Source organism: Vigna angularis, chromosome 5, assembly GCF_016808095.1.
Source record: "Vigna angularis cultivar LongXiaoDou No.4 chromosome 5, ASM1680809v1, whole genome shotgun sequence".
NCBI lineage: Eukaryota > Viridiplantae > Streptophyta > Magnoliopsida > Fabales > Fabaceae > Vigna > Vigna angularis.
Genome location: NC_068974.1, coordinates 182,563 through 193,890, shown reverse-complemented (window position 1 = coordinate 193,890; position 11,328 = coordinate 182,563). Strand labels below are relative to the sequence as shown.

At 33.8% G+C, this 11,328-nt stretch overlaps 1 protein-coding gene across 6 annotated transcripts; it reads left to right on the top strand.

Moving 5' to 3' along the window:
* Positions 1-663: 663 nt before the first annotated feature.
* On the top strand, positions 664-10,425 carry LOC108340226 (ethylene receptor). Of its 6 annotated transcripts, none has more exons than XM_052878294.1 (8): positions 671-757; positions 2,294-2,385; positions 2,704-3,264; positions 3,744-4,112; positions 4,206-4,472; positions 4,573-4,700; positions 4,838-5,041; positions 9,904-10,425. In XM_052878294.1, the coding sequence occupies exons 2-8, from the start codon at positions 2,335-2,337 to the stop codon at positions 10,256-10,258; spliced, it is 1,935 nt and encodes a 644-aa protein (XP_052734254.1). In that variant the 5' UTR covers positions 671-757; positions 2,294-2,334; the 3' UTR covers positions 10,259-10,425. The 6 variants fall into 6 exon arrangements, with proteins under 6 accessions (XP_017432935.1, XP_052734254.1, XP_052734253.1 ...); XM_052878293.1 differs by lacking the exon at positions 671-757 and adding an exon at positions 790-942; XM_017577445.2 differs by lacking the exon at positions 671-757 and adding exons at positions 831-942; positions 1,780-1,846 and having other exon boundaries at positions 2,294-3,264.
* The last annotated feature ends 903 nt before the right edge of the window (positions 10,426-11,328 follow it).

Here is an 11,328-nt window from a genome sequence, read left to right as displayed (position 1 = left end):
TTTAAGTTTCTAGTTCTTTCTGTAAGGTCGTTCGGCCACAAGCGTACTTCTCTTTTAATGTAAGACTGATCTGTAATATTATTCAATATGATTATTCTATTATATAATTTTAAATTGTATTTTTGGAAAATTACAATGAGTAATATGATTTAGATGATATTTTGAAACAAATATATACCTATCTTATCTATTTATCTCACCATATTTTCTTAATCCTAATTATAATAATAAAATATTTTAGTCTGCAAAATAGACATCAAGACGAATCATCTTCAATGTTAAAAGTTGTTTACCACTTTTCAAGTAATTTTTTTAAAATATTATTATTATTATTACCGACAAAAATACCGATATTTTTTTTAGTTTTTAAGAGATTAATAAATTAAGTCATTATTAAATACTATAATTAAAAAATAATTATTTTAATTATTATTTATTATGTAATGAATAAAATATTGAATAATAAAAGTTTTTCGAAGTTGTCGTAGAAAAATTTACCTATAAGATATAAAATTTTAAGAAACAAAACAGTAACAGGAAATTAACAGTTATATTTTTATATAATTATAAGTAATTTTTTAAGAAAAGAATTGTGAATAATAAGATATAAATTTCATTATATATTATAGATAGATGATTACAAATATGATAAAATAAGAATTAAGAGAGTGTAATAATTTGTGTCAAAATGAAAGGTAAAAATGGTGCAGAGGCTTGACTGTCCGAGACTTGCAGGGAGATGTCTCCATCATATTTGGTAAGCTGCTATTCTACAGAATGCAATTCATTGAACTTGACCGCCATAGGAATAACGAACATTAAAATTAAAATAAATAATAATTTTATATTTTATCAATTTAATTTAAGCAATTTGCTGCTCTTCTCTCTTCTGCTTCTGTGTCTGCATCCATCCATCATCTCATCTGTTGCATTCCATTTCATGTAAGTTTCATTTTCATCTCTGTTCCTGCTCTTGAATGCGTTCATACACCGATCATTCGCACCACCCCACTACTCTTTTTGTATGCCTAAATTCATGCTCTCTTCCTCCCGATTTCCCTTCAATCCATTCATTCCCATGCCTTAGTTTTTGCAAATTACCTCTAATTTTCTTCAATTGAATCTAAATAACTGCTAATTGGGCTCTGGGGTTCTTATGTTCTGGAATAACCAACCTTTTTCTTGCTTTTAATTGACCCTAGGTGTGTCTTTCCACCCTGTATCACTCTCCCTTCATAATTTTAAGGTTTCAGTTGGAATAAAGAGGGCATGGTTTTATGGCCCTTCTCTGCAGTAATTGGTTGCACAGTAACACCATATTTCGAACGCTCTATCTCTGCCTTTACATTCACATTGCGGAATAGGATTTTTTTTATCAGAAAGATAAATTAATATATAGAGCACTTGGGGGTGCTTTAACCCTTTTACTAGAATAAAATACAAAAAAAATATATCATCTATATGTACTTAAGCACTTATGACTAACACCATAAGATCCAAATTAAGCTTAAATCATGTTAATAACTTCCTTCCAAGGATGCCCTATGTAGGTTTCTTCAGAGTGCTTCGTCTTGCTTTCTAGTTCTCTAATCATGATTGTTTCAATGGAGTTTATATTACTCATAGTTGCTATGCATAGGATTACACATCTCTCTTCCGTTTTTCATCCACTTGGGAATGTTTGCAATACGTTTTGTATATACAAATACCTGGTTCACTGGTGCATTTATGCTAAATGTTCTTGTAAGCTGACTAGCTCTGAGCTTTGTGAAATAAAAGGGCCCCGCTTGTTGCATTTGATGAGTTCTGCACTACATATTTGACGAATGAGTCCAATGAGTTCAACGTGAGTTAAACATTGAGTTCTTCAAATAAACAAGCTGAACTTGAGTTTTTGTACATTTGACTTTAATGTTTATGAACCAACTTGTCTTATATATGTGTGTGTATATTAAATAATACATTTTATATTATAAAATTTATCTAACAATTTTTTAAATAGTTTCATATTAATTTTATTTTGTATAAATTATTACAAGTTTAGATTGACTTGAGTTGAGTTCAAGTTGAATCTAAAGGTTCATATTGAACTAGAGTTAAACTTCAAGCTTATTCCATTTGTATCGAACTAAGTCAAGTTTGGTTAGGTCTGATTTCACTCGTTTTCAGCACTTAATATTCTGATATTAATTTTCAGTTGATGGTAGTTTTTTTTTTCTCACTCTAGTGTTATTGTTGATTTGATCTGTTCCATTCTATCTTATGCTTAACTTTTTCCATCTTTTAAATGTAGTTATGTGAAAGGGAAGAATTGTCTGAGGTGATTCATTCACTATGGAATCCTGCAATTGTATTGACCCACAAATGGCAGCTGATGACTTATTGGTGAAATACCAATATATGTCTGATTTCTTCATTGCCCTTGCTTATTTCTCAATCCCTTTGGAGCTTATCTACTTTGTTAAGAAATCAGCAGTATTTCCATATAGATGGGTCCTTGTTCAGTTTGGTGCTTTCATAGTTTTATGTGGAGCAACACATCTAATTAATTTATGGACCTTTAGAATTCATTCAAGAACTGTGGCCATTGTAATGACCACTGCTAAGGTTTTAACTGCTGTGGTATCGTGTGCAACTGCCCTCATGCTTGTACATATTATTCCTGATTTATTAAGTGTTAAAACAAGGGAATTATTTTTGAAGAACAAGGCTGCCGAGCTTGATAGAGAAATGGGCCTGATTCGCACACAAGAAGAAACTGGTCGACATGTTAGGATGCTGACTCATGAGATTAGAAGCACTCTTGATAGACACACAATACTGAAAACGACTCTTATTGAGCTGGGTAGAACTTTGGCACTAGAGGAATGTGCCTTATGGATGCCAACACGAACTGGGTTAGAGCTTCAGCTCTCTTACACACTGCGACAGCAGAACCCAGTTGGATTCACGGTACCCATTCATCTTCCTGTGATTAATCAAGTATTTAGTAGCAACAGGGCAGTAAAAATTTCGCATAATTGTCCAGTTGCTAGATTACGACCTTATGCAGGAAAATACATGCCTGGGGCAGTTGTAGCTGTTCGAGTTCCTCTCCTACATCTTTCTAATTTCCAAATATATGATTGGCCTGAGGTTTCAACTAGAAATTATGCTTTGATGGTTTTGATGCTTCCATCAGATAGCGCTAGACAATGGCATGTGCATGAGTTAGAATTGGTTGAGGTAGTTGCTGACCAGGTTAGCAATTTTCCATTTTATTCAGTTACGTTTCTCTCACAGTTTATTTCCATCTTACATGCCTTTCATTTTAATTGAAACCAATTATTTTACATCTATATATTTTTCATTCATTACTTTGTAGCTAAATTACTAAATTTTGGAATTGTGAAAAAGTTATTTTTTTATATCTGTATGTTATTATTTCTAATAAATGAGCTTAAGTTATTTGTTTCATGTATCAATTCTCTTAAGTTCAATTTGTTATGTTTCTGTATTTCTATAAATGATAAAACTCTTTCTTTCTTTCAAACAATTTTGGATAAATTTATATGAATGTGTGCCTGCTTTGCACAAAAGCTAGTTATGGTAAAGAAACCATCAGAAGATTAAATGATGTACTACGGTTTAATGAATCATTTGCATAAAAATATATGATGTGGGAACCATCAGTTTCTTTTTCTGAATTAGTCTTTCGTTTGATTATGCCTTCAATTGCTTTTGACAATTGTCTACTACATTAGGTAGCTGTCGCTCTTTCACATGCTGCAATCCTGGAAGAGTCAATGAGGGCAAGGGATCAACTCATGGAGCAGAATGTTGCACTGGATCTGGCAAGAAGAGAAGCAGAAACTGCAATTCGTGCTCGGAATGACTTTTTAGCTGTTATGAACCACGAGATGAGAACTCCCATGCATGCAGTTATTGCACTCTCTTCATTACTACAGGAAACAGATTTGACAGCAGAGCAACGTCTAATGGTGGAGACAATATTGAAAAGCAGTAATTTGCTGGCTACCCTCATCAATGATGTTTTGGATCTTTCACGGCTTGAAGATGGCAGTCTTCAACTTGAAGAAGCAACATTTAACCTTCATTCTTTGTTCAGAGAGGTGAATTCTTCATGCTAAATTCTGAAATTCCATTTAATTTGTCTGACTTCATGTTAAAAGCTAATGTTGTCGGAGCTTTTATTCTGCTTGCAGGTCCTTAACTTGATTAAGCCTGTTGCATCTGTTAAAAAGTTATCACTCACTTCACATTTAGCTTCAGATTTGCCAACGTATGCCATTGGTGATGAAAAACGTCTCATGCAAACTATTCTGAATGTTGTTGGTAATGCTGTTAAGTTCTCAAAAGAGGGCTGCATTTCCGTAACTGCTTTCATTGCAAAGCCTGAATCCTTTAGGGATCCTAGAATTCCTGACTTTCTTCCAGTGCCAAGTGATAGCCACTTTTATTTGCGAGTACAGGTTGGTTTCTTCAAGCTTAGTTATTAATATTTTACCTTGGGGTATTGTGTCTTCTGTTATCCGACTCAAATATGGAGTATAAGTGTTACATAAATTATAGGTAAAAGATTCAGGATCAGGAATCAATCCACAGGACATCCCAAAGTTATTCAGCAAGTTTGCACAAAACCAATCTTTAGCAACAAGAAATCCTGCTGGAAGTGGACTTGGCCTGGCAATTTGTAGGAGGTACTATATTCTTGTCAGTTTACCACCTTAAACTTGGATGTGAAGCACTTGCTGTATTTACTATTCCTTAGAATATTGTCCAATTGGAATTAGGTTCTTTTTAGAATTCCTGAGTTTTTTCCGTTGATTATGAACAGGTTTGTAAATCTTATGGAAGGGCATATTTGGATTGAAAGTGAAGGTATTGGTAAAGGATGTACAGCCACGTTTATTGTAAAACTTGGAATCCCAGACCGATCAAATGAACTTAAGCTACCTTTTGTACCTAAAGTTCCGGGAAATCATGTTCATGGACGTACAAACTTTGCTGGGCTCAAGGTTCTTGTCATGGATGACAATGGGTCAGTGACAACTTTATTTTCGTACCTTTAGTTCTGAAATTTGTTTCTATGTCATTAACTTACTACTGAGTTTCTTTTTTTTCAATTTTTTAAATAAAAAGGTTGGTGCTATTGCATCACTATGTTGTTTACTATCGCAACTTATTGGCGTCAGAAACATCAATTATTTGCAGCCACCCCTGAATATCATTAAAGAGAAACTATACGAAAAAAGTGAGGGCAAAGTCAAAACCCCTTATGAAACAAAACAAGGTAGAGCAAATTTATCTCTAGAAAACTTTGGATTAAGAAATTCTGGAACATTATCCCACCATGAGGGCCTATACGGATTACACTTCCTATATAAGTTAAATGTAAAATCATGTCTATTGTTCTCCTTACAATTAAGCCATCTACGTCTAATTTGCCAGGGAATTACTTGAAGAAATTTAGAGAAGTAAAACAGTGAATAAATTCTTACACTGTTACAGTTTTACTACTGTTTATATATAGAGTACTTAGGGGCAGAATACAAAGGGTCAATGCACTGCCCTAAACCTAACCCTAAAGTTGGGTTCCCATACACGAATAATAATAAAACAAAAACATTACATTTCAACACTTCCAATTGGTAACTTTGATGATAGCAGCAGAAGACTCCCAACTGTTCTCAATCTCCGGAAGCTTTTTCCATTTGAGCCACACTTCTAATTCACTTGTAGAATTAATGTGTGTATCTAGCAACTTTTCTGGAATGACTTCCAGCATATATTCTTCAGATAGCATTGGGGGTAAGGGCTGAGAGGAAGGCACATCTTTAACTGCTGGCTTGAGCAAGGAAACATGAAAGACTGGATGAATGTGACTGTGTGCAACTTGTAAGCGACTTGGCCAATGTGTTCCACCACCTGATAAGGATCATAATAGCAAGAGTTTAGCTTTTCATTAGGTTTTGTTGCCAAGGATTTGAATTTATATGGTTGGATCTTTAGAAAAACCCAATCTCCTTCATTCTAAACCACATCCCTCCTATGCTTGTTGGCTTGAAGCCAATTCTGGTTTGTGCTTTGCACAAGTTATCTTTTAATGCTTTTAAAGTCACATCTTTGCTTCTTGCATCTGATTTACGCTTTCTACCTTGGGTGGAATGGTTGTGCCCTTCAAAACTAGAGGGGGATCACGTCCATTTAGAGCCTTAAATGGTGTCATGTGAGAAGAGGCACTTAGTTGGTGTTGAACCAAAATTCAGCCCAAAGTAGCCACGTGGGCCAATGTTTGGGTTGAGTACTTGTCATGCCCCTTAAATACATTTCTAGACAGCGATTTACAACTTCAGTTTGGCCATCCAATTGGGGTGATAGACAACGCTATACTTTAATTTAGTCCCAGCCTGTTTAAAAGTCTACTTCCAAAACTGACTGAGGAATAATTGGTCTCGGACTGAAACTATGGAGGAAGGAAACTCATGTAATTTGACCACTTCATTAACAAATTCTGATAGGGATGAAATAAAGCAAAGAAGTGAGCATATTTAGTAAGTCTGTATACTACCACAAAAGTGGTATCTTTTCCTTTTGCTTTGGTGTGCAGTTCCCCAATAAAATCCATGGAGATGTCAGACCATACTTGAGTACCGGTAATGGTTGCAATAAGCTAGCAGGAGCCAAGGTTTCAGTTTTGTTTCGCTGGCATGTTTCACATTGCATCACATAAGTTTTTATGTCCTTTCTCATGCCCTCCCAATTTAGGACTCCCGCTACCCTTTTGAGAGTGCGAAAATAACCACTGTGACCTCCTAGAGGTGACTCATGTAGCTCCTGAAGAATAATTGGAATTGTAGAGTAGTGCTTAGGCAATACTAGTTTACCCTGATAATAGAGCCGCCCCTTTTTCAACTTTTAGTTTGCATGAGCATGAGGATTTATCATTAAACCATGAATGACAGCACTCAACTTAGTATCCTTTTGCATCTCATGTCCCAGTTTTCCCAATCTTGTGGTTGCAGTTCAGAGATAGTGCCAAAATAAGAATATCTGGAAAGCGCGTCAGCCACTGCATTCTCTCTCCCAGGCCTATATCGAATTTCAAAGTCAAAGCCAATTAATTTTGAAGCCCATTTGAACTGTTTTCTGCTGTCAAAAGTTTCTGCTTAGTCAAAAACTTTAAACTCTTTTGATCCCAGCAAATAATGCTTCCATTTTTGTACTGCTTGAACCACAACCATCAATTCTCTTTCATATACTGATTTGTTTTGGGCCCTCTGTGACAGTGCTTGACTCCAAAAGGCTAAAGGCCTGTTTTCTTGGAGTAAAACAACACCCAATCCCTTACTAGAGGCATCAGTCTCAATCACAAAATGTTTTGAAAAATCTGGAACAGCCATGGTTGGTAAATTGCTTTCTTGAAAGATTCCCAAGTGGGATATGGGTTGCAAGATTCCAACCATTGAAACCAATTTAAAGCTTTTTCTTCCAAAGCCACCATCACTGCTTCAACTTCAGAGACTTCTTGCAAACGGAAATATCTGTCCAATCTATAAGTGCAACCAAAAGCATCTTCCCCTGCAAAGATTGGTATATCCAGTTTGCACCACCGTGAACCTCCATTTACTTTGCAGCTTGATCTTTTTCAATAGTCTTTTGGGCCGAAAAGTCAATATTATTAGACCCAGGTGTTGAATTGCAGGTGATCTTTTCCACCACTACCGATAATCCACGGATCAAATTCTCCATTCTTTGAAGACGTTCAAGTTACTCATTTTCTGCTTTAAGTCTATCGCTTCTATGTTCTTGAATCATGGTTTCCAGACTTTCAAATTTGGAGTCCATTCTAGTGTTAACCATATGCGTTCAAGACAGCTACCAGTTGATAGGTCAACCAGAATTTACAAAGACATTCAAGATAGGTTCTTGAATGACTTTTATTTAGAACCAAACTGTTCTGTCAATGTGACAGGATTACAACAATGTTCCTCCAACTCAAAGGTGTTTCGAGAGGACCTTAACTCTTCCCAAATCCATCTTCCTCCAAAACTCCTAAAAAACTACTAACAACAGCCTCTCACAGACTATATATATATATAGTCTGTTATACAACAACAGGAGGTTATAACTGCCTCCTTTATTTATTTCTCCTAGTATAACCATTCCACTGAACCAATCAATACCTTTAGAAACAACACCTATACAGTCGAATGTGTTTCTACCTTGCATAAAACCTGAGTAGGATTTGATAAAGCAATAGGCCTAAAGTATCTATTATTTGATAAAGCCATAGGCCTGAAGTATCTATTATTTCAGCATTTTTATTTTTGGAAACGAGGATTAATGAGCTGAATTAAAATTGCAGCATAGGTTGTATGCATACATCCTGATATATGATGCTCCAAAAAGTTTGAAATTTTTTTTGGAATATCATAGAATAGTAAACTTAAGTTGATTATTCACGTTAAGCTCAGGCTCCAATTTCTCGGGACCCAATTATGTTTTTGAAAACATGATGCTGAGGAATGATGGCATTGCCAGTTTCTAATCCAAAGTACATTGGTCTTTCATGAAAGTTCATGTTATTAAAATTTATAATTGACAAGCTCTAAAAGTCTTCAGGACTTTAGAGCATCATATCAGTGATAGAAAAGTTCAATTTAGAGGTTACATATATTCAATTCTGGTAACATATTTTTGTAAACTTTTAAAAGTAATTTTGTAATCGGGCTTAGTTTGTTAGGGCATGGAGTTAATATTAATCATGAATCATGATTTCTTGGGGAAAATGTGAAGCTTACTCAAATTTCTAAAACCCACCTTAGTGCTGGTCTTCAAAGTATTTTGTCCTTCTTTACAATAGCTAAATCTGACACTCCGTAGCAATCGCTCTATGACATGCCTACTTCCATATTTTCCATATTTTTATATACCTTTCATATTTGAACATTTCATTCAAAATTTGTATATATATTATTAGAAAGTGGTTTTAAGCCTAACTCAACCCCACATTATATATTATAATTTGGCCTTATCTTTAGTCGATGTGGGACTTCCAACATACCCCCTGCATGGATCTCACTAGGATAGGCTCCAACCATGACTCTGAAACCATATTAGGAAGTGGGCTTTAAACCTAACTCATCCCCACAAAACTTGCACCCATTTATATATTATAATTTGGCCTTATCTCTAGTCGATGTGGGACTTCCAACATATATATATATATATATATATATATATATATATATATATATATATATATATATATATTGATGTAGTTTACAAGATTTTTTTGAACATTGCTGCCAAAACAAACTCACATGAATGGTGTTATATTTCTAATTCTAAAACATCTCTTTGCCGAAGCCACTTGGACTTTGAGCATGTGCAATGCATAGACTCACTTCCTTGAACTGATATTCAACTTAATCTAGAATAAAGGGGTTGTGGGGGCAAGCATTGAAGAGGTTTGATATATCACAAACTTACCTTCCTAAAAGGTTAAGCATTAGGTGAATAGACCAGAATAATATGTCTCTAACAATTTAAGTTGCTGTTTTCTTTCTTTTTCATTGTGCATGGTTTTCTGATTACCTATGGCTTCTTTGGTTTCATGCTTTGAATTTCAATTGTTGCCACTATGGTACATTCCAAAATCTGAGTTTACTAAAACTATTAAATTCTAAGCAAAAAATGTGTCATTTTCGACTAGATATAATATGATTTTATCATGTGCAGTCTTATTCTTGTTATTCGCCTTCTACTTTCAATAAAGTTAAAATTGCTTAGTGGTGGTTGGTGGAATTGCCGTGTGTGTGAAAATGGAAGCAAAGCAAGCCATTGAAGTTTATTGTTTTGTTTTTAATTCTTATAACTGATGGTGAAACTTGTGTACAGGGTTAGCAGGACAGTAACAAAGGGACTTCTTATGCATTTAGGATGCGATGTTACCACTGCAAGCTCGAGTGAAGAATGTCTTCGTGTTGTTTCTCTGGAACATGAAGTGGTCTTCATGGATGTTTGTACAGGGTTAGATGGTTATGAACTAGCAGTACGTATACATGAGAAGCTTACGAAACATCAAGATAGACCACTGATAGTTGCTCTAACTGGAAACACCAAAAGGGTAACAAAAGAGACCTGTATGAGGGTTGGAATGGATGGCCTTATATTAAAACCTATTTCTGTTGACAAAATGAGGGGTGTTTTATCAGAACTCTTGGAGCGCCGAGTTCTATTTGAAACTGTTTAACCTGCCAGATTGGCTTAATATTATGAATTATTTTGTTGTACAGAGCTAAATCATATTTGGAAAAACACAGACTTATGAAGCAATGGGGCAATTGATATTAATTGTCATCCTTATTGCTGTTATGAGATCGCGGCAAATACAACAATGGTTGAGTCTGCCTTTTTAAATCATTTTTGTCGATATACATTCGTATATGCTGTATATTCTGCTTTTTACTTATTTTTTTATAGAATTTCAGGCTTTCGAAGTTTTGCATTGACAATAAAATTGCTCTCACTGTCCTTGGTTGTTTTGATTTGTTAATCCTTGAAAATTGTTTGTTACACATTTTTCGGTGGCACTCATGAATTAGTTGAAATTTATTGTAATTTATGGATGAGTCTCTTTTGTTAATTTATGTTTATATAATTTAATTTACATCCATGTACTTGTCTTTTAGTTATGTACTGATCTTATGTTTTAATTTATATTTATTTAATTATTTTATTAATAATATATTATTTTTTCTTTTCATTTTATTTATATTTTTATTATTTTATTTATTTCCAATGATATGCTAGTTCAATTCTTTAATTTATTATTTTCAAAATCATTCTTTGTAATATATTGACACATGCCTAATTATTTATTTAAAGTTCTTACTTTAATTCTTAATTTTCTTTTTAATTTGTATTGTTTTGAAATTTATAATTTTTATGATTCAAAAAGATGTATATGGAATAATGATAATAATAATAATAATAATAATAATAATAATAATAATAATAATAATAATAAACAAAGAAGTAAAAGTAAATAATTCATTTCTAATTCAATAAACTTGGATAATAGAAAGATATATATGCTCTATTATTATTTTATATTTTTTAAGTATTTTTATATTTGTTTGGATTGTGTATGTAATTTATTAATTAGTTAAGATAAAACACGATGTAACTTAGTGGTTATCAAATTTCATGATTCTTGAACATGTAAGTGGGATTGGAAAAGAGTCATAGGTTGCCTTTTAATGAGTTGACATATATTAATGTATGAGAGTTTATGCTTAAGAAGTCATAGTTTATAGTTTA